The sequence below is a fragment of the Lineus longissimus genome, chromosome 15 (genome assembly GCF_910592395.1).
Source record: "Lineus longissimus chromosome 15, tnLinLong1.2, whole genome shotgun sequence".
Classification (NCBI taxonomy): domain Eukaryota; kingdom Metazoa; phylum Nemertea; class Pilidiophora; order Heteronemertea; family Lineidae; genus Lineus; species Lineus longissimus.
The window spans coordinates 12175667-12199473 of NC_088322.1; the positions used below are offsets into that span (position 1 = coordinate 12175667).

At 41.9% G+C, this 23807-nt stretch overlaps 1 protein-coding gene across 2 annotated transcripts; it reads left to right on the top strand.

The window, feature by feature from the left end:
* The first annotated feature begins 67 nt into the window (after nt 1-67).
* Nucleotides 68-23688, top strand: LOC135499485 (neurobeachin-like protein 1). 2 transcript variants are annotated; one of them, XM_064790251.1, is made up of 43 exons: nt 68-210; nt 467-558; nt 887-1133; nt 1488-1603; nt 1974-2047; nt 2807-2824; nt 4058-4140; nt 4474-4653; nt 5061-5276; nt 5614-5796; nt 6156-6399; nt 6831-7036; nt 7164-7309; nt 7509-7641; nt 7831-7950; nt 8265-8562; nt 8657-8742; nt 8983-9250; nt 9411-9701; nt 9845-9947; nt 10133-10295; nt 10577-10735; nt 11090-11249; nt 11453-12315; nt 12707-12952; nt 13085-13210; nt 13399-13704; nt 13905-14054; nt 14298-14580; nt 15260-15380; nt 15612-15760; nt 16052-16185; nt 16465-16668; nt 17048-17172; nt 17282-17553; nt 18258-18367; nt 18588-18917; nt 19117-19206; nt 19548-19657; nt 19850-20234; nt 20446-20607; nt 20794-20942; nt 21177-23688. In XM_064790251.1, exons 1-43 carry the CDS (start codon nt 151-153, stop codon nt 21316-21318), a joined length of 8103 nt encoding a protein of 2700 aa, XP_064646321.1. In that variant the 5' UTR covers nt 68-150; the 3' UTR covers nt 21319-23688. The 2 variants fall into 2 exon arrangements, with proteins under 2 accessions (XP_064646321.1, XP_064646322.1); XM_064790252.1 differs by lacking the exon at nt 2807-2824.
* Nucleotides 23689-23807: the final 119 nt, after the last annotated feature.

Consider the following 23807-nt stretch of genomic DNA (forward strand, 5'->3'; position numbering starts at 1 on the left):
CGGGGGCGAAAGGGTCAGGGAGCGAAACAACTGCAATTCAATTCAGAAATCCAATATGGTGGACGTGGGCAGATATTTTCCTGAAAATTGATAACATTTTGGTTAAAAACAACCATTTACGTGAAATAAGTGTGCTTATCAAAGCACACAATGGAAAATCAAATTGAAGATGAAAAACTCTATCAGTTATGGATGCGTTATATGTCTAAAGTACGACATTTAGAGCATTTTGTGCTCGCTAATTTTTTTCAAATTTAGATATTTTCTATTCCAATCACTGTCAAGTGTCACAGTGACAGTGATTTCCCCTCGTAACTGTTACATTGCCTTCTGTCAACCAGTGGTAATGCCTGGGTGACTGATTCGTCTACTTGCATTTGCCAGGCATGTCTTCTTTGACAGATGTGGCACATTTTTGTGAAAATATATGTTTAGTCTAAATTTCGATTATTCTGTTTTGCTTTAGAATGATGAAGAGTACCTCCAGAGTTATCTTTCCTGTTTTCTGGAAACCTACGAAGAATTTGTGGACCTACAGCACAAACATCTCAATGAAGGGTAAGGTCCCTTTGCAGGCAGAGGCGAGATCATGCCTTTCTCTTTGTCCATTTGTATATAAATTCCTCCTCAAGCGTCTTGTCAAGTGGACGTGGGCGTTGGAAGTCAAATTGGCCATCACACTCAAAGCAAAGCCAACAAGTTTACATATGATTGCATGGGCTTGGATTTCCATTGATTTTGTTGCCCATCTTGATAGTGTCTTGTTGTGCATGTCATGCCTGTTATTTGTAAGAAAATGTGTCAAACAGTTTGCTGATCTGAAAGTTGTACCTTTCTTGCATACAATGTTTGAACTTAAGTTCAAAATCGTAAGAATTCTTTTCAGGTTTACGGATGAAGGGCCCCACCTTACTCGACTCCCGGAGGGTATCCTCCAGGCCCTCTCCAAGCACCTCCATGACTGCAGCGAAAAGACCTCCACGAACGGCGTAAATAAGGACACAATAGAATATGCGGAAAAACTGACAAAATGTCTCGTCATCATCTGTAGGAATATCGACAATGTTGCATTTGTTGCGTCGTGTGAATATGTGACTTATCTTGTCTCTCTGGCAATCAGCACAATCTTGCAGGTAAGACTAGTGGGTCTGACGGGGAGGGGGTATTTAAGCTGGTTGGGACGGTGCATGGCTTTTGAGATATTCGACATAAGAATGCAAGCCACACACCCTGGCTGTCAAAATCTGACATTTTCAAAGCTCTTTGGGACTCAAATCTAATCAAAATGAGTCGGGCTGTGATTCCAAATTGTTTAACCTAACCAGGCTTTTGTCCGTACTAAAAAGACATATGTACCGCTTTTTAACATTTGAATGATGAAATTGGTGGCAGTTTCTTGTTACAATTAAAAAAAGGCATCTTCTTTCTGCAGTAACTTCTCGGATTTATTTGCGCTTGATTGTTCACATTCTTGTCCATCATTGTAGCTTGCTGTTGATGAGTCCCCGGGCAAAGAAGAACTGACATCATTTCTACGTCATGTGCTACATTTTTTTGAATGCTTGTATGACCCCTACTTCGTGTGGAGAAAGCGATTAAAGGGGTAAGTTAAAGTCTGAATGAAATTGTCCGATTGTTTCACTTGTAAATAACAGGCGTTAGACTGGTTTAAAATAGGAATAAAATCACCCATTTGGGACCCATCGTCTAGTCCAAGGAGGATTCCGCGTCTAGTCAGTAAGATGTGGACTTGCGTGGAAGTCATGGGTGGCTCTCAGGAAATTGAAAAGGATGCAATATGTAGCCAGTTACTATGAGCTTTGAAGGAAGTGCACACTGTAGCATTTCTAATTCTACTACGCCAAACAGTTTGCACTTTAGACTTGTTATTTGGTGTAAAGTTTCACTTCTTACGGAGATGATTTGAAAATTCTCTGAAATATAAACTGACTATTTCTTTGTGTTTTCTTTAGCTGGAAAGTTGACAAGAAGCGATTCCGCTTGAAGCCTGCTCTCCTACACGTTGAAGTCGTGCCGTTTTTCTATGGTAAGTAAAATCTTGCATTTATTTGACATGAAAGAGTTGACATGTGCATCTTGTACTGTTTGTGATGAAAATTGCAGTCGACACCCGTAATCATTGGCAAATTTTCTGTTGAAAAATTTGATTTAAGTCTTTGTGGTACCCAATACTGTTTTTTTTTTAAATTGTCTTGTTTTGTGTAGTTCAAAGTGATAAATGACAGTAGCTGCATACTAATTTAAAATCTAAGTGCTGACCTGCGCTTGAATTTTGATATGAAACATGTGAGATGCATTAGCTTCATTTACTAAAAAAAATTTAGCTCAACTCTGAACAGATTGGTTGTATGTCCTCAAACACCTAGGTTGCAATGGAATTCTGTTTACAATGTACAAAGCACTGTGCCCCATTTTGGCAGCAGCAGTTCTGGTCAGGCAACCATACAGTGCCTTTGTTGAGTACATATAATTCCAAGTACACAGCGTTTAGTCAGAAAAACAGACAGCCAATATCTCCAGGTTATAACAATTCCTTAATCCATGGCAGCTTTGGGTAGTTTAGAAATGTCAAGAGCAAATACTAGTTTCAATTGACAGGAATAAGTTTAGCTTTGGGGAGAAAAACTTAATTCTCAACTAATGTGCATCTTGTCAAGTTTGTAAACGGAGTACTTTATGGAATATAACGAGGTGTAATTCTGCTGCTTTTAATCCAGAGTTCTTGTAATGTGCTGCATACTTTTGCATTGATATTGAAATAATTGCATGTCTTTCTGTGTACTAGATGTACTGATGCCTGCAGGTAAGCGTGTTACCGTTCTTGTAAACACTGTTTACTTGAACATCCGTGTTGTCTGTCCTTCCTGTTACCTTTTCCTGGGGTTTCTCTGGAACACTTCCCAGTTAAGGGTTGACCATAGGTACCGCCATTTTCGCTAGAACGTGAAATCCTATAGCAATTAGAACTCCTTCAAAACGTAGTAAATGCTAATTTCAAGGGCGGAAGTCTGTTCTTTGTTTTCCAGAGAACAGCCCCCCGGCCCCCGGGTTATAAATGAGCATTCAATTCATTTGGAAAGAATTCTGATTGCTTCAGGGTTTGGAGGTCTAGCCAAAATGGCAGTACCTATGTCATGGACCGTGAATTCTTCACCACACACCCTTCTCACTTTCTTGAGGTCGGTATGGTAAAAATTAACAATCCCCGATTGGAAACGACATAGCTCGATCACATTCAACTATTAATCCATTAAACAATGGCACTTATTTCGTCAATTGATGACCTTTCTTAGGCCCTGATCGGGGATTGTGAAGTCTTTTTCGTCGGTGTTGCTTTATATTTCATCACATAGATCTCCACACCAGCCCCACCTATCACGCTTACGTGTATAGGTGCTGTTGTTCCAGAAGATGGCCAACATTGTTGGACAAAAAAGCTGTATGTAAACGACTTAATAGCTATTATCTGGTATTTGCTCATCGAGACCAATGTTCAGAGCCATTCTGTGGCATGTTGGCCATTTTCTGGAACCTTGTCTCTCGTTTAACGTCTTTAAACCATGAGTGTGCTTTACAGCTTCAACATTTTGTGTTAGCCATATCGGTCGTTGTTACTCCTAACACCTAACACCTTTTCTAGTTATTTTTAACACCAGGTGAAGATTAGTGTCTATCAATGGTTTATTTAAAAGGGTTAATGGCTCTTTATATAGGTAGTCTTATTTATTTCTCATACTTGATGGTCAGCTAATTGTGTTTGTTGATTCCCAACTGTTTATTTTTATGAGTCGAGGATAACCTCAAGATCCAAAAAAATACTGTGAAAAATTTACTGTAGTAGAAAGTAAGAAATCACTATCGCTTGCGGTGCCCGGCTCAGTCAGTGGTTGCAGGTGACGTGACCTAGCCAATGTTTGATTTGTGCATTATTTAGGAGGACCACAACATTCTTTAGTGGAATGTTCAAATGCTCGCAGCAAGTCGAGATTGATCAGAAGCAGATTTCTTATTTCTTTTGCCTCGCTCTCTCTTCCAGAATGTTTTAACAATATCAAGCTGGACATTGTCCTGCAGACGGAGTTGTTTCATGTTTACGGCGGAATCATTTCCGGTGCACAAGTAAGAAAGTCTACGATATTTTCATATAACCACACATCATGCACGATGGAGTGTCATTGTATACAAACAGCATGAATAGTGCTCCAAGAAAGTAGATCCGAGTCTGTGAGATCCAGCGTTAGATAGGGTCATGGCTGGTGTTAGAACTCAGCACAGCCCTAATGGCTTGGTTTGGTGGTTTTGGCCTACATTTAGCTCCACCCTCGCAGTGTTTGGAGAGACATCCAAAACTAGTGTCCATAATAGAGAGGTCGTCCTTAATAGAGAGGTGTCCACTAAGGGAGGTTCCACTGTAGTTGATTGACTTATTCAGTTCTTTCTTCTCTATTCTAGCATAATGCTTTACGTGCCATCTCCCCGGCAACGATGGACGTGTGCATGAAGCTCCTCTCGTCAAACAACACGCCGGGACCAACAAATGAGTATCGCGAGGATATTGCTAAGCTCAAGGAACTGATTCTGAAATGCCTGCAGAGGACTGTTCATGTCCTTCATGCTGCTAGTCCAGATCAGGTAAGCACTTCCAACCAACCTTTTCACCTCGTGCATTTCACTGCTGCAGGGGAGTCTCAAAAGGAGGTATCTGAAAATGGTCTCCTCTGCTTGCTTTAGGACAGTGGTGTACAGTAGAAGCTGTTGTGGAGGCCAATAAACCCAATTGGTGCCTGATAATACCATAGTGTTACATAAAACAAGGCTCACTCCGCCAAGGAGGAATACTCCCTGGAGAATAACTCCTTCAAGTGCGGAGTGAATGCGGATTGATAAAGAAGTGTGGGTATTTCCAAATGAGCATCAGCTCTAATCACCTTTGAGGTCATCAGTAAGACTAGAATGAATAAGGTGATAACCGCTGTTACATGTAGGAATCCTCCCAGGTGGAAAATTTTCTGCTTTAATGTTTCCCTAAACGTTTGCAGCGTCAAGTTGAAGTCAGCACAATAATCGAAGGTTACCTGACTGTGATGTCACGATTAGGGACCGCGCCTGAGACCAGGCTAGCACTGCCTATGTTACAAACGATGCTTGATAGCATTGTCGACATGATGACCTGCAAGGATAGGATAGGACTCCAGGCTATCTTTGCCGGGGCAGGGACATTTGAGAGTTTCGTGTCTCTATTGTTAAAGACGACGGTAGGTGGATTTTTCTAGCGTGTTTTATCCAAGCTCACATAATCTACAGCCAGTTCCACATCCCTCTGACAAGGTTTCCTCCAGTGACTCTGGTCCCTATTACACGTGCATCAGATTACAACAGCACTCATTTGCAATGTAGGCTTTGGCCTCAATTTTAGCTCTACCCTCCCTGTCGGGAGTTTAGTAAAGATACCCAGGGTACCCATGGCACCAGTGCGGTAAACAGCAAATCACCCAATGTGGATTTGGAAAATTTACATATGTAATTATAGACCTTTGAATCTTTTCCACATGTTGCCTACCCCCATTTTGTTATTTTGTCATTTCGTCTCAGTTCACCGGTCCAGAAGCTCACCATCTTGCCATGTCTATGATGAAGTCAATGGGATCGTTAATGCAGGGCTCTCAATCGGCTAAAGAATTGTTCAAGAACAAGGTCGGCTACTCGAAGTTTGTTGAGGCCTTGAAAAGTCTCGGTCAGCCCTCGATGGAACTGTTGAAGTCTGTTTTAAGCCTGGTAGGTAGTGTTTTGATAAACCCACTCAATTTTACTGCATAGCTCAAGTTTCTGAGAACTCCTTCGTTGTTCTCTGTCGTAATTATTATACATTTACCTCTTTCAATAACATTATTAGGATATATTTAGAAAAGATAGTGTATCTTCATCTATGTTGAAATTCTATGATGAGCTTCATACCCTGGTGGCAACACTTCTAACTACCATGCAATAGGGCCCATGTTAGGGAGAACCCAGAATTGTATTTCTGGGTGAACTGACTTGGCTTTCAAGAAACTAGAATTCCTGGCTCTTTACAAATTCGATGATCTGTCTTTGGTCGAGAGCATGATTTATATTCGACCATTCCCATTTTGCAGGTTGTCGAGTGTGAGTTCACGATAGACAAACCTCAGGTCATCCACAATCGTCAAGCAGCACTGATGCTTGTCCATTGGCTGCCCGATATCCAGTCACATGACCTGCAGATCTGGCTGTCGGAGTGCCTCTGCTTTCTAGGTGACGCTAGCATACATAATAAGATGCAGTTTACGAGCGAGGGAATGATCGCCGCCATCTTGAATGTGCTCAGTCGACAGAAGCAGATTAATCCCAAGGCTATTGGTAGGTTAACTGGTCAACTCAGATATCAAACTGCAGTGACAGTGCAGTTTATTAAAAAAAAAAAAAAAAAAAAAAAAAAAAAAAAAAAAAATTCAAATTTAAATGTACATGTACCTGTTTTGTATTGCTGTATGATATTCTGTATTGTGTGATACTTTTGAAAATAAAAATTATATAAAAAAAAACAAAAAAAAACTGCAGTGACATGTGGGTGTTGTACATGTACATGCAGTTTCTGCAAGCCTTCAGGACCCGATATTCAAAAGCACGAAATTCATGCTATCTCTGATGCTTATGTTACAATGTAAGTATACGTTTAACATGTTTCATATTCAGAATTAATGACTATGTTAAGCTAATGTGCTTTGAAAAATCCAGTTCAGGGAAGCGATCGTAGAGAATCTAGCACCTGTTGTTATCTTTTCTCTCAGGTAATCTGTTGAACCTCTTGGAAACACTCGGCACCTACTCGATCTCCGCGACCGAACTTAAACAATTGATCCACCTTCTACGAACGGATGACGACGACCAACAGAATCCCTACTGCGGCCGCATCATGCAGGCAATGTCCGTCATGGCGCGGAAAGATGGCCGCGAGGGAGCGCTATACTACTTCGACATTACAGAATCCCATGCTGTAAGTTTTTAAGCAGTTTGAAACTTTCAGCATCTTGGATAACCACTCGCATTGATCCACCTCTGCTACTTTTTTGGTGACTCGTTGAAAATTATTAGTTTCCTGTATCGTTGAAATTTTCTTTCAGGGCATTGCGATTCCTGGTATTAGAAAGTGGCCGAGTGGTGGCTTTAGCTTCCATGCCTGGGTTTCCCTGGATACGATGAGCAACAGTCAGGAGGTGACTCACAGGGACCACTTGGGGTCGCAGCCCCACAGGAGGCAGTTATATAGGTACATGTAGGAGATATTTTACAAAAACCATTAAAAGGGTCTCATGCCTCATTGACTGATTGATCGAGTTTAAAAAGCTACTCACCAAGGCTGAAATGCGATCTCTATAAACCTGCTCCATGCTGATAGATGAAGGTTTCAACTAGGCAGATGAGATTCTATACTGTTTTTCATGCAAATAATGTCTTCGTCTTTTCAGTTTCTTCACGGGCGGAGGTGCTGGTTTCGAAGCCTTCTTCACAGAGCAGTGTGTGCTTGTGGTTGGGGTGGTGACGAAGAAAGACTATCACGCTGTGTCACTGTCTGAACACCCACTAAATGATCAGCAGTGGGTATGTTCCTTATGTTCTTTTGAGGCCACAGAACTAGAGAAAAGTACCATTGGTTCATGCACATAGTTCTACTCATGAGTAAAAATTAAGGAATATAAAAGCTGTGAATCACCTTCTCTTTTCGTATGATCCCAAGGGTACTTTTCAACATCTAACACAGTCAATATAAAGTGTGTGTTTCCATTCCAGCACTGCATTGAAATAACGCACACCGGTGCAAGGCGGCCTTTCTCCCAGAGTCAGCTGTCGGTCTACATCGATGGGAAACTCAAGTTGAACTCGCAGTTGAAGATGCCATCAGTTGCCGAGGTATGCTTTGAAGGAAGTCACCGTGTCTCTGTCGGAGGTTTTCCTGACCTGTCTCAAATAGCTTTATGTCAAAAGACAGTCAGTGTGACTGTTGCAGTAAAGTTGGAAACCTCTGGATTGGGGCCATTTTGAAAAAAATCCAACCAAAAATATTTGATTCATCCTGAAATATAATCAACCTCATGTCATGAGAAAGTGCCAAGAGTTCTCCACAAAATGAAATATGACAATTTTGGTGCTGTTTGGCAATGCTGTTACTCGGTCTTCCGCCATAAATGAGTGCGATGTTGATGTGCTCAGTTTCTTCATTTCAGCCAATTACGATATGCCGCATAGGAACCTACGGTCCCGGGATGCTGAACTACGATGGCACTTTCGAAGTTTGTCACCCGTCAACAGTGCCCGAGACGAAACCTCGATCTCATTCGCTCAAATTTCTGCTGCCTAGCAACTGGGCTCCAGCAGCCAATAGCACTGCTGTTACAACGATCCCAGCGGGGACACAAGATACTGTGTGGGGGACGCCTATCTGTTTGAAGGGGAGATTAGGTTCGGTGTGTGTCTTTCAAGATGCCCTTCAGCCAGGCCAGGTCAAAGGTCTATACTCATTGGGTAAGTTTGTGTTTTCTTTGAATGATATTCGATGTTTTGTTACTCTCAATGCCTATGACCATAACTTGCATATGTTTCATTTATTTCTTTTCAGGCCCAAACTGTTTGACCCCCTTCCGATCAGATGAGTCAGAAATAGCTGAACTTGGGAATAAAGTCCTTGTTTATTACAATGCCAAGGTGAGGTCCTAAAACATAGGATTTATGTTAGAGGTAGCCTCTTCTTGTTCTACAGCCTTTGAGAGAAGTTGAAAGGAGGGCTCTGTTCAGAATGCTGTTTGGAGACGACAATTTTGTTTCATCAATTTTGCAAATTCTTATTTTGAACAAATTTTCTCTGTTCATAGAAGAATGAAAAGCATTTTATATGAAATATGGACTCTTTGGTGATCTGACCTCTGTGTATATTTGTGTTTTCAGGCGTGTATGAACGGATCCTGCCTAGACCTCTCACCCAATCAGCACCATGGACAATTCACGGGGACGCAATGCGTCACCTGGGATATAAAAGACGTCATCAACTGCGTCGGTGGAATCCAAGTTCTCTTCCCGCTACTGGAACATGTCGTGGAGGGTGGACTCGCGCCACCTATTGAGCAGGTCGAGCCGGAACTCGAGCGACAGGACACAGTGCAATCTGATAGTGCCAGTGATGATTGGGAGGTGGTGCCAACATTTGCCGCAAGAGGTCAGTAGTGTCCTACAGTAGGAAAACTTCTCAAAGCCTATTGACATGACCATGCGTTGGAAAGCTCTCGATGAGCACTTTCTAATGCTGTTAATTATGTGATGAGTGGTTTTATTATTCAGAAAATTATCAAAAAAATTGTCCTGTCCTTATATTTCAGATGCAAAACTCCAACAGAATCAGGTTGCTGCATTCCTCACACTGCTGCGCACCATGATCCAGTGTAGCACTGTCAACCAAGAGGTCATGATCCGCACCAACAGTGTTGCCATCATCGGCACCCTCCTGCAGAAAGTCGGCCCGAGTTTGGTCGACGTCCACGTCCTGATGGCAGTGCAGCTGTTGGTAGAGGCGATCATGCATACAAATAAGACCCTACTGCACCATGTGTACCAGTATCTGCTGTTCGACTTTAGAATTTGGAGCAAGAGTGATTTTCCAGTCAGAATCGGTAAGTATATGTAATTTGGTGTCTGAATTTGACTTGTGTATAATTATTCAACACCCCTGAAGGGGTAGCAATGTCAAAATCATTGGGGGTCACATCAAGATGAAATTCTGTCCAAGTCGTCATCATTTGTGATTTGTTTCCAGGCCACATCCAGTACCTGTCCACCATTATCAAGGATGACAAGAAGTTCTTCAGGAAGAAATATGGAGTGCAATATATGCTAGACATCATTAGGACAAATTATAGGTAAGTTTTCTTCAATCGATATCAATGCTTTATAACCTTCAAGGTACTTTACTTCAAGGGAATTACTTTGCCTATGATGTATTATATGATGCATAGCAGAGAATAATGCAATACATGTATGGTCATCAAATATACGCATGAAATGCTCACCTGAACTTTGATAAAGTTTGAAATTTCCATTTTAGTGAACTCCTAACCGACTTTGGATTTGAGTTCAGCGCTGAAGATACCAAGTCAATCCGAGCCTCATTGTTTGGTCTCATCAAGTATTATATACTTAAAGACATCACGATTGAAGAGCTTACTCAGATCATGGCATTTATTCACACGGTCAGGGACGAAAAGTTGGTAAGTACATTTATCTCGGGGGGGGGGGGGGGAAAAAAACCCTCATCATTATGATCGACTTCACCTACTGATGTTTGAACATGATATGGGGAGTTGTTGTACTAGACATGTTAGCCCTTCTTTCCATCCATCTCAGATTGTGGCTGTACTAGACGTGTCAGATACTCTGTTTAATACAGCAGCTGCACTCTAGTGACCTATTTTTTACCTTTTCAAGTTTAATCCAGAAATTGGGGAGACACTGAACCAGATCTGTCAGCCTTTCATTCAATCCGTTTCAGATAGCTGATGTACTAGACATGTTAGCTGTTCTATTGGAGCAGCCTCATCATGGTGACCAACTTCATCTCCTCATGTTTGAACCTGAAATGGGGGAATCATTGTACTCGTTGCTAACGAATACAGAGTACTCGACTGACTTGAAGGAGAAGGTGTTGAAGGTGTGTGGATCTGTCTCATTCTGCTATTCATTGGTTTACCCATGGAGCCCTGATTGTGAAGACCTGTCAATATCTGTATCATCAATCGAGGGCAAGCAAAGGCCCCATCCAAGTGTGAAACCAGAGTTGCTTGTGGCGTAATCCTCATCTCTAGCACAAGTCGGAGTCACTTCGGAAATGGGTGACCCCTATTGGTGATAAACTGTGTTAGTGCCCAACTGTAGTGCCCACACAAAAAAAATGTTGTCAATACTGGCCACTGAGTGCAGAAGAAAGTGCAATAACAAAATTTTCAGAAAAGAAACTTTACATCTGCGGCTTACAGTAAGTAAGTGTATTTGACCCTTTTTTCAGGTGACCGGTATTTTACTGAAGACGGACAAGGTCTATGACAAAAACAAGGGAAGATTGCGACTACAAGAAACAGGCTATCTGGGCCTCATCCAGCTCCTGCAGGGGCAGCCCACCTCAGTTCAGATGATCACGTTGCTCCTAGACCAAATACTATTGTCAGGTCAGTGTGTGTTAAAGATAGTTTGTATTTTCGTTATAGAATTGAAATGTCTTCGGCTAAAGTGCCTCAGCGCTTGGCCTCAGCCCTTAGCTCTACTCTCCCAGACTCCACTTTAGTACAGATGCCACCAGTGCTGTGTGAATTCCGTACATATACAATTGTTTGTAGCTATCTACTCATAGTCTCCATTCCATCCCCTCCAGATTCTGCCACTGCCTTTAACGGTGTCCTCGGTGTTCTCTATCTCGTCCACAACTCCGACGTTGATACCAAACTGGAGGCTAGCAAACGGCTACTCGCCGCACTATTTCAAGGCGGGAAAGATCTCGGAGCCAAACACATCGCCAAGCAACTTGCCTGGCAGGAAGTTATCGTTAAATTATTCGTACTCCGTCCAAATACTGTGAATGCTAGTTTATCAGAAGCGATGATGAATCCCGTTTTGAGTCCGATTGCGTACTCTGCAGATTCAAATGATACGGAGACTATGACTTCTAAATCGAGCAGTAGCTCTTTGGAGCAAAATTCGACCCACGGTGCGCTGGACGCATCTCTTATTGCCAGGCCTTCCTCGGCAAATAGATCCCGGCCAAAAGACTTGCCACTCAATCGTGATCTAGTCACTGAGAAGTCCGATTTAAATTATGGAACTCCTGTTTGTACAACACCACAGTTTATGAGGACGAAGTTTTTTGATGATTTGGAATCGGCTGATGATGACGTTGATGCCCCACCTCATGGGCGACTCTCTTTTGACCAATTTGAGAGTCGCAGTCCTAGCACAAGTTTTGAAGACCTGACGCTACAGAATCGAAGTTCGCAGTCGTTAACGAACTTGCTACCAGAGGGAGCTGGTGATGGTGAATATGTCGTCCAGGATGGCGTTGCCGATCTCGAAGTCGGAGGTGATGGCGACATTGTTGTGGAACAATTGAAACAGCTCGGGGTGGTGTTAGAACGGAGCGAGTCGGCAGAACGAGCTGAGGAATTATGTCAGAACCTCTTGATTATTCTGTTTACGATTCTGTGGAAGGGAGTGGAAGGATCAGGAAAGACAGCCTGGAAGGTAAATAGGAATAATTTTCAACAAATTTTTTTGTTCAGCAATAGTCTTACATTTACATTTACCAGGGTTGCTATGGTGTGTTCAAGAGCTTGAAAATGCGTGTTGGCAGGAGAGGGTTTCTTCACACAGTGAGACCTATCCCATGACAGGTGGGAGGTTTTGGCTTGATTGATGGTGCAACAGGGATCTTGTTGATGTGATATCGTATCAGATATCTTGAAACATCGACACCATGATTACCTGTCAACCCCTGAAGTTTAGAATTGAATGAAGTCAGATTGACTCTACGTAATATATCACTGGGCAGAAATCAGGTGTGACCAATGTACAAATCAGATTTCAAGTGGGATGGGAATCCGTTTTCATGAAATATTAATATTTATTTTTATAGGAGCGTGGTCAAGTGTTTTCCTGCCTGGAGCTCGTCCGTGAGAAGAACACGTTGATACGACCGTATGAGGAGATCAAGCGCCGTCTGCTGGAGATGCTGGTCCAGGCGTGTTTGGGAGAACTTAAGGAAGCTGGCCATGTTGTTGCGGGTCAATCAGAGAATGCATTTGAACTTGTGAGGCTTGTCTATGACTTTATCCTGATCCTCGGACGACATGGGACCGATCCTAACAGATTTAGTGAAAGGGTATGTTGTAGATTTTGTGAGATTTTAGAGGAAGGGTGCCACTTTAACGTAGCTCTACGTCGGAGGGCGCTTGAAGTGCTAATAGTCTGAAGGCCAAGGCTGATCTTATCAAGATGTCTTCATCATTTTCAGCTGATCGAAGATGTGTCTGGTCTGCTAGAGGTGCTATCCGTGTGGGGTGAGGAGTCGGAATGGACCGAAATGGCTCAACTGGGTTTCTCCATCATCCTCGAGTATGCTGCCCAAGAAGACCTTGAGGTGAGGCTTTGAGAATATCATGATGTTGTGTTCATTACAGAGTGAGAAGAGCGTCCTGTGTCATTTCACCGTCAATATTTCAGGCCTGAATAAAATGTGACCATCCGAAACTTGTCATACCTCTACTTTCAGACGATTTTAATAAAGCTATAGAGATCAGAGATAATCAAACAACTTCTTCTCTTCAGCTTTGCGCGGAAGCGTCTGCCCGACTCCATGTCTTAGTCCAAACACGACCCCTCCAGAAACTCAACGAAGCCTGCTTCATCCTTGGCTCGCTGAACAACATCCTATCGAAGGCCCTCGACGTGGAGAAAGAACACTACTCTTTCCTTATCCCGGTGATGAAAGCCCTGTTGGAAAAGTGCCACGACCTTCTGAGTCTAAGCGCATATCTGCCGAGCCTTCCCTCTACTACCGCATCACCTACGTTCTTTGATGACTTCAAGGTTTACTCTAGGTCAGAAGAATGGGCAAACTTCATCGCCAAGCAGGTAAATAAATAATCAAATGTAAAACTGTTCCTTTCAGGTCATGCAGAGATTCCTCAAATGTCTATAATGGGCTGTGAAAATGACCGCCTACTTCCTGGGCCCATCGAAACATGACCTTGTTGTCATGAAAACACAAGGTAGTTGATGCTTAGCTCTCAAGCCATTTTTTAGCTCTAAAGTTGTTGAAATGATTTTTCTAGGTTGATCCTTCGATGCAGCAGTTCATGTCAAACTGCTTCGACGAGCTCCAGGTGAACCTGAAACTCTTCTGGACCGAGTGTCATGAACAGGTGATGGTGAACAGCCACAAGAGAAGCAGGGAGAAGGGCGAGTGCAAACTCAAGTTCCAGGTAATAAGGATTTGATTAATTATTAAAAATTTTTTTTTTTTTTTTTTTCTTCGTTTCATTGCAAATGCTGTTGTGCTCCTTTCACAGTTCACAACTCTTGCTGCTGCAGGCCAAGGCTGGACTTGAAGAGGAAGGCCCTACTACAAAGGATGGGTGTTGTTCACTACAAAGTTATACATCACAGCACTGACAACATTTTCGGCATCTTCTTGATGGCAAAATCTTAACCTGTTGCAATTTCAGAGCCACATTGTCGAACCGTTGAAACAGAAAGTGAAAGCAGAAGACAAACGCTTCCAGAGTCTGTCAATCATGATGCGGAACCAACACCTGTCCACTCAGCGCCTTTGGCGGGCTAACAAGCAGTTCTTTATCGGAGAACGGGGATCGTGGGCTGAAAGGAACTTTCCAGACGTACATTGGAAGCTTTCCAATCAGGAAAATTTCTTACGGATGCGCCCAAAACTTGTGCCGAATCACAACTTCGATTTGCATACAGAGGCAGCGCAGTTGAGGGATAACCTCCGTAAGTAGAAATAATTTCATGGTCGTGTCCATATCAAACCATCTTTCAAACGCAGAGAAAATATTACTCCGCTCTTGGAGCAGCTGCACTGGTTGCCGGTGAGGATTCGTATCAAATACAAAATTATCCTTATGGTTTTTCAAGCTTTTAACAACAGTGCACCTTCATACTTGCGTGATATGATAAGGTCCTATACACCAGCTCGGTCACTAAGATCGTCAGCTAAAACAAGACTTATCGTCCCAAGGACCAAAACGAACAATGGAGACTGATCATTTCGAGTCAGTGGACCAAGACTTTTTAATGCGATTCCAGATGCCATGAAGGACTTAGCGCGTGTGTCAACTTTCAGACAATCACTTAAAACCCATTTGTTCCGCGAAGCCTTTAGTTGGTAGCTACATAGACTTATATTCCGAATGTGCCATCTATGTTTTAGAGACTCAATTTTTTTTTTTTTTTTTTTTTAATCTATCTGTTTTACCACTATCAAACTGTTTTAAATCCAAATATTTGCTTCTAACTCCATTGTAAAGTGCCTTGGAGCATGCTTAGTTTGTACAAGGCACTATAATATCCGGTATTTATTATTATTATTATTATTATATCATCAAGTGACAAATTGATGTCCTGTGATTGGCATGGTTATATTATATGATGATGAAAACATTCTTTGCAGGCATTGAAACTGAGCAGACGGATATATCAAGTCTTTTGCTACCACTGCCTAAGGTGTCTGACGAGAATATCGGGGACGATCGGCTGGGTGATGAGGAGTGGAATCTTATCAGCTCTGCAAGGTACGTTTACAAAAAATCAGTGGGCAATTATAGGAAACTATGTAGGAAGATTTTGCACCGATAAAAATGAGAAGAGGAGTGAGATTGTTCATTTGTTAATCATTCACCATAACTTCTTGCCAATGCATTTTCAGTTAAATTCCAAATTTTGAAGGTTTTTTTCTCAAAATGGCGAAATAGCGAAATCGTGTTTTGCGATTAATTGCTTCTTATGTCTTCAATGTTTTACAGTAGTATTGGTGAGGAGCAGAGTGGCAAGGAGAAGCTGGTCCTCTCAGAGGACTGCGAGCTGATAACCCTGGTAGATGTGATCAAGGGAAGGCTGGAGGTCACGACCACCCACATCTACTTCTTTGACCTGAGCACAAATAAAGAAGACGGTAAGACCAGCGGAACTATCAGAGGCTGGATGAAATGGCCAGCTCAGCATGTTTTGCCTGACATAAGGCATTTTAGAAAAACCTAGCTGAGTTTGAGTTAAGACACTTTGAGATTCGAACTTCTGTTAAGTGGGAATCAAGTTTCTGACATGGTTCAGCCAAAATAATATGACTTATGACAAAAACTTGAGAAACTTTAGATGCATTAGGAAGAAGAAGAACGTTGATGATTTCTTGACTCGTTATTGATAGGAAGGTTCTCCGTGAATAAGAATGGTTCTGTTTTTCTAGCTGCGGGTGAAGACCTGAAGTTTTCCCTGTCTCAGCTGAGGGAGATCCACTTTAGAAGATACAACCTGCGCCGGAGTGCACTGGAACTCTTCCTCATTGATCAGACAAATTACTTCTTCAATTTCCAGAAAAAGGTAAGATAAACTCTTGTGGAGACTTGGTATCCAGCCCATGAGGCATGGTTCTCTCGATTGTAATAAAAAGCACGTAACCATCACACTAAAGAGTATTAAAGTGGCTGTTTGGACATGCCATATGCTAGGGGGTATCATCCTCTCCCCGAATAATGAGGTTCATCCTCCAACTGACGAGCGTCTCTGAATAGTGTTCTTCATCCGTTCAACCGATGCATGCGATGTGATTTCTATTTCATAATGTGCATATCGTTTCAAAATATTTTTGCACTCTTTCAGATCAGAAACAAGGTGTATGGTCGTATCGTGAGTCTTCGTCCCTCCAACATGGTTTACTACGGGACAAGATCACCAGTTGAGCTGCTCAAGGCCTCGGGCCTGACACAGAAATGGGTCCAGAGGGAAATCTCAAACTTTGAATATTTGATCCATCTGAATACTATTGCTGGGAGGACCTACAATGATTTGAGCCAGTACCCTGTGGTAAGTTCCTTTTAGTTAATGCGAAATTTTGAGAGAAAACTTGTCTTACGGCCTTCAAAACATTCCTCTTCAGTTCTACATAGCATTTTGAACTTTATCATTAGTGTGGTAAGTATTGAAATTCTGTTGGATCTCCACACTACCACATCCCAAAGTACCAAATGAAACATCTGAATCACTTTCCCTTCTGTGGTATAAACTTGTCGTCTGCAATCTACTGTAAATACTAACAAGGGGAACAGATACTAAAGATTGTATCGGAAAATAAGCTGAGATTTTAAAGGGTACAGAAGTGTGCATTGGTAATTCAGATGAAACAGACAGTTGTTAACTCATTCAGTCTTTGTCTCTAATTCCACATGCTCTTATCTATCATCAGTTTCCGTGGATCCTGATGGACTACACCTCAGATGAGCTCGACCTCGATGACCCTGCAGCTTACCGAGACCTTTCCAAACCTGTCGGGGCAGTCAACCCAAAAAATGAAGCAGATATCAGAGAAAAGTAAGTTGGCTTGACCCATTTCCAGGAAAGTATTTTGTTACTGCACCCTAGAGTGTGTTTGTTTGCCTTTCTTAAAATATCTATGATAATCAATCTCTATGATTTTCAGATTTGACAACTTTGAAGACCCATCCGGTACTATTGAGAAGTTCCATTACGGCACCCATTACTCCAGTGCGGCCGGTGTGATGCATTACCTGATACGGCTGGAGCCCTTTACATCACTACACATTCAGTTGCAGAGCGGTAGATTCGACGTGGCTGATCGCCAGTTTCATTCCATCCCAGCGACGTGGAAGGGTATCTATGATAATCCCAATGACGTCAAGGAGCTGATACCGGAGTTCTTTTATCTGCCGGAGTTCTTGGAGAACAATGATGGTAATCATTTATTCATCTTAAAGGGAACTGGAACCGCCGAGCGATTTATTCAACTTTTCGACTTTCACCGCCCAAGAAAGTCAAACTTCCAACTTCCTATTCAAGTTCAGATTTGTAGCTCCGCCCCCCAGTGCCCGAGCATGCGCAGTTCAATTTGTTATTATTGAGAATCATGAGAGAATCACGTGAGTCATGCGATCTTTCATTCATGAGTTTTCGTAGTAAATTCCATAGTAGTGACGTCACTCAATGATTGACAGCTAGGCGCCATGTTTCATTCATGCCTCGTTCTGATCACCCCATACGCGGGAAATGAAAACGAGGTCATACAAACTGGCTTGGCGGTTTCAGTTCCCTTTAAAGAGGCGATAGATTACATCCAGACTATTTCGAAATACAGCTGCACCCTACATTGCTTCCCTTGGCCCAGGAGTATAAAGGGGACCAGGCTTTCCTGGGAAGTTGACCTGCGATGGACTGGCATCTTGTGCAGGGGCGTGATACTCCCAATCGTTCAATGCTATCTAAAGCTCCAACCTGTCCGCGACCCGAACAATTGCCCAGAACTTCATGTATACCAGGACAAGCAAAATACTTCACACATGGCGTAAATTTTTAAATTGTCGTTGACTCTAAATCCCTATCAAGGATAAGATACTGTCGAGATGATGAATGTACACAATATTGTCCCTTTCTTTCTCCAGGATTTGATCTCGGGTCGCTGCAGCTGAGCAAGGAAGGTGTGAATCATGTGATATTACCAAAATGGGCGTCGTCTGCCGAAGACTTCATCAACACGCACAGAAAGGCATTGGTAAGTGAAATAGGTGAAGTGGATTCTTTGTTCTCTCAACTAGGTTCTTCTCCTGGATTTACTCTTACTTTGTGGCACCTGCTGCACGTCTCTTTAGGTGCCGATTGAACCTATAAATGTTTCCTAGGCCGACTGACTTCGTCACCTGGATTTGACTAGGAAGTCAGTTAAAAAAAGGATAAAGAATTCTCAGAACGTTTCTTTTATATGAATTTTTCAGGAGTCTGAATATGTCTCGGCCAATCTCCACAACTGGATCGACCTTATCTTCGGCTACAAGCAAAAGGGACCCGCCGCCGCAGATGCCCTCAATGTGTTCTACTACTGCACATATGAGGGCGCTGTCGACCTTGATGCCATATCGGATCCCGTGGAGAGGAAAGCCTTGGAGGGCATGATCAACAACTTCGGGCAGACGCCATGTCAGTTGCTACGGGAACCGCATCCGAAGAGATTGGCGTTTGAGGATACTATCAACAAAGCGACTAAAACAGACAAACCACTTAGTGTCTTAAACTTCTTGGATCAGCTCAAGGCATATTTTGTTGAGGTTGGTACATTTTTTGGTAGAAATTTAAATGATTTTCTTCCATGGTGTCTATAGCATCTGCTGCCCACATGCGTTCCCATAGATTACCTATGTGGGGTGCTGGCTCTCCTGTAGGCCCCTGACTAGTTGTGAATATGGTAAACTTGGAATCTTCACAAGCCTTTTTGTATTTACAACATTGGTCAAATCTTGTTTTCAGGCATCATATGTCAATGACCCTCTTGTCTATGCTGCCGTGCCGAGGAACCAAGCCAGATCGTTTATCCAGCAGGGCATGCCAGATGCGATGGTAAGATATGTCCAATACCCAGTTCATCAGTAACACAACCAGACAATGTTACATGTATAAGCTCTCCCTAACCTGTTTGAAACTTCAGTGATAATCTTCACACACTGTGTCAAATTGCCTAGTCTGAAAGAGGAATTGGCCTTACTGGGAACTGGACAGAGGACTTCAGAGATGACAGCCGTTGAAATGTTGATGCCAGTGTTTTTAGGGCGTCTAGAGGTGTTGGTTGTTTCATTGAAGTGTAATGAAAGAACTTGTTGATAATTTGCAAGTTCATACATTCGAATTTTCATTTGGATGGTCTTTGGTGTCTTGCAATCATCATTCTCTCTGGGTTACAGGTGACAGTGACAGAGGATGGGGCTTTGGGCATTCACGGCTGGCTGCCATATGACAAATCCATTTCTAACTATTTTACGTTCGAGAGGGATCCATCGCTAGGAAATCCCAAGTAAGTTTTCAGCATTTGTAGAAGGTCGTAAGAGGTCATGTTATTTATTTGCAAAACGCACCTTGGAACAGTGTGTTTTTTACGTACGCTCAAATCTTATGGCATCATCGAGCAAAAATGGGACTTTGACCAAATTCTGCCATTAGTTGACGTCTGAAAAACTTCTTGAAATGTTGACTTTCATCTTTTCAGAACAAAGAAATGTCTTGCAGGGCCATTTGCTCCTGGCATCAAAATCACGCCAAACCTCTTTGTAGTATCCCATGATGCAAAGCTGTTGTTCAGTGGCGGCCATTGGGATAACAGTTTGCGTGTTTACAGCCTGACCAAGTCGAAAATCACAGCACAAATCGTCCGACATACGGATATTGTCTCGTGTATGGATCTTGATTACTGCGGGAGTCACCTGATCACTGGGTCCAAGGATACGACTTGTATGATATGGGAGATCACATTCCAGTCGAGTTTCAGCCACAGCGTCAATCCGCGACCAAAGCAGACGTTATACGGACACGATCATGCCGTGACGTGCGTGAAGATCTCGATCGAACTTGATATGGCTGCCTCAGCTTCCAATGTAAGTGAAACGTTTAAAATAAAAGTTGGTTTTTTTTCATGATTCTCAAGGCACTAGGTTTGATATAAATGTTTAGGATTAGATTTACAAATCCACCAATTCAACAAAAAATGTATATACAACAATACTGAGAACACAAACAGCTGTTTGTAGGTTTTTGATCTCTTGAAAGTAACAAACTCAAAAATATGCCATTCTCGTTGTATTCCAGGACGGTACTATAATCATTCACACCGTTATGAAAGGCCAATATGTCCGAACGCTACGTCCACCCACTGAGATGGAACAAACACTTGCCATACCCCTCCTAGTGACGTCTGAAATCGGCCAAGTTTGTATATTCTGCAAGCAGAGTCGGGAGTCCAGTGTAGAGGTATGGTTTCATCTCTTTGTTCTTACTGTTTGAGTTGAATTGATGCGCTATAATTGACTCAGTCATGGTAGAATTCTGAAAATATTTTTCTAAATCAACCATGAATTCTAAGCAAGGTATAACACGCTCTTTCCCAAGATCCTTGACCCATCCAAGTAAAATATAAATTCAGAATCTTGATTTCAGGAAACCAACTGGCTACATGTGTACTCGGTGAATGGGAAACATCATGTATCAGAAAAAGTCCAGCAGCCAGTCTCGCATATGGTGGTTACTGGTGACCATCTTATCCTAGGAGACGCACAGGGGCTCCTGACAATCAAGGAATTATTCAGGTTCGTTGAAAATCAATTTGTACCATTAATGCTTTTGCTGTGGGTGGTGTTATCGTAGGTCATGTCACATGTCCCCATCATGTGCGCACGTCGTGCCCGACAATAATTATTAATTCAGCGCCACCGCAGGAAAAGGGTCAAAGTAAACTTGGCAACACCAAGCTCAAACTTGTGCCATGTGAAAGTCCTGTCTCCGTTAGATGATAATCTGATAAAATCAGTTACCTTTTCCAGCTTAAAGACATTACGAAGTATATCCCTGCACGTACCAATCCAGTGTCTGGCACTGACCAATGGGAACAGCCACATTCTTGCCGGGCTCCGGGACGGAAAACTTATCATCGTTGGAATAAAACGACAATGTGAAGTCAAGTAGATCAAATGAATGATTCAAGAACATGCAAGATTGATGAAGATGCCAATGGTCTAAGTGATATTTTAAGAGGTCAAATGGGCATTGGAGGACAGATGGGTCAAAGTGGACATTGTGATATCAGAGATGTGAAAAATAAACAATTGACATTGTGGAGTTGATTTGACCACCAAGGACTGTCAGCGTGGTACTCATTCCTTCGAATATCAAATACTGTAACTGGCCAAATTTTTCGAAGCTTTTATGACCTCGATTCTTTGAATTTTAAATCATGAAAAGAATATTTTCATTGGAAAAGAAGAAATTTGCATAATTTGTCGAAATGAAAATCATGGATTTTAAAAGAAATATTCAAGAATCACAAAAATAAGGAGGCAAAATTTGGGAAGTATACAGTCAGTTGTTGAGAGGAAGTTTGCAGTATGGGAAGCTGGCAGAGTTTGGAATCTTGTTTACAGTTTGTGCTCTTATGTGTGTGCTCATGATATGTGATAGTGTGTATCACTTGAGGTTCTTTTTTGTGCCATCTATGACCAATATCTGAATTTGAAATGACGATCAATTTGATTTAATTGATTGGTGGTTGTGCTGTTCATAAAAAATTAGGATGGAAATGCATAACTAATCAAGGTTTAGTGGTATCAAGCAGAAAAGGAGGAACTATCTTGTCAGCGATGGAATTTACGATCATCAAAGAAGGATTTTTGTGTACAAAACATATTTTGTGATGCTCGAAATAGTTTAACAAATGCCAAATCTACTTTGCAATAAAAACTTGTACACAGGGTGGCTCAGAAAGTTTTTTCCCCACGGCTAGACTCTTCATAACATCCTTCTATCAAGAAATGATGCAATATGCATGGATATCTACATGTTTAAAAGGTTGTCCTTGTCAAGGAATTCCCTAGATTTTGAACAGCATTATTCTGACAATCCGCTAACTGTTTGCCTGCAGATACGTGTGTTTATAGTCGTAGTTCCACCTATCATAAAACCCCGTGTTTTTTCAAGACCCGTGTCTTCGTCGTGTGTCAAAAAACCCGGGGCGCACTTACACCTATCAGTGGTGTTAGATAATGGTTAATAGCCCCGCGACAGGTGCGCTGTAGGTAGGGAGCTCTCCTGTGTTTCTTTCCCGTTGGAGGGGGCGCAATACCGAGGCAACTACACCGCGCCATTTGTCGCTGGATCTTAGAACTTGCAATTGCCGTGTCTATTCAGATTCCACCTATCAAAAAACCCGTGTTGAACACGGGTCTAATTTAGCCCCCGATTAGTCCTATCGAGCTCGATGGGGCTAATAGACACAGGGATTTGACACACAGGTCTATTTAGACACGGCAATTCATAGGTTTAAGCGCAAAAGACACGGGGATTTGATAGGTGGAAGTACGACTTATGTGTAGCTCAAATCAGTGGTTAAATATGTGCAATTATTGTACTGTATATTATCAACGTCAAACTTGTATAAATTACAATGAACTTTGGGTTTAAATTTCTTTCACCTTTCACCTTCGGCACCTTGAGTTACATACTGTAGGGACAGGTTTAATGCAGCAGTGTAGGCCAACCAGAACAAATTGAACTCTGTAATCAGGACACCACCTCACTCAGGAGAGCATTTGTCAGTACCGAAGGTGTCCTTGATAGAGAGGTTCTACTTTACTTTGATATAATTTGAAACCGAGCCTGGTGGTTCAAAGTTAGTTAGGCCACTAACTTTACAACAAATTTAACTTGGTAATGTCTCCAGACTCAGGCCTAAGGGTTGACCATAGGTACATGTACATGTACCACCATTTTGGCTAGAACTTGAAATCTAAAAGCAATTAAATCTCTTTCAAAACAAAGTGAATGCCAATTTCAAGGGTGGTAGTCTGTTCTTTGTTTTCAAAGGAACAGCCTCCCAGGTTTTAAAAGGGCATTCATTTCATTTTGAAGGTGTTCTAATTGCGTTAGGATTTCACGTTCGAGCCAAAATCGTGGAACCTATGGTCAACCCTTAACAGAACACCAAGTTAAAGTTAACACCAAGTGCTGTTTCATATTATACCAGTTATATTGAATAATGTAGGGTTGGAGCAGAATATAAGATTAAGATGAAAAAAAGCTTTAGGGTAATTTGGTTTCTTTGTATAATGTTGTACAGATTATCATGCATTAATTTTTTTAATAGAAAAATGTAGATATTTTATTATTCCTGTAACTTATTCATCAGGTGAATTGAGATTATTGGTTGGTATGGGATTGGGAATCCAAATGGCAATGTTTCGCATTTGAATTTACCATCATTGAAAGTACCAGAAATCGAAATAGATAATTTTGTTCCCAATTTCACCTTATTTCACCAAATAATAAATGAAGTATAAGATATTTTACTAGTTGTTCTTTCTGATTGATCATCGGGTTGACTTGAAAAAAACACCAGTCACCCACAGATCCGGCGGCACCAGGAATTTGATGAGTGCATGCCTTCTTTTTTCTGGCTTCTG

Bases quoted from the DNA above. Each gene is read 5' to 3' on its own strand.
- LOC135499485 (XM_064790251.1), top strand. From the start codon at position 151: ATGGAAAATCAAATTGAAGATGAAAAACTCTATCAGTTATGGATGCGT. The intron at 1,134-1,487 runs GTAAGACTAGTG...CCATCATTGTAG, and splicing joins CAATCAGCACAATCTTGCAG to CTTGCTGTTGATGAGTCCCC. The intron at 16,186-16,464 runs GTAAGATAAACT...GCACTCTTTCAG, and splicing joins TCTTCAATTTCCAGAAAAAG to ATCAGAAACAAGGTGTATGG.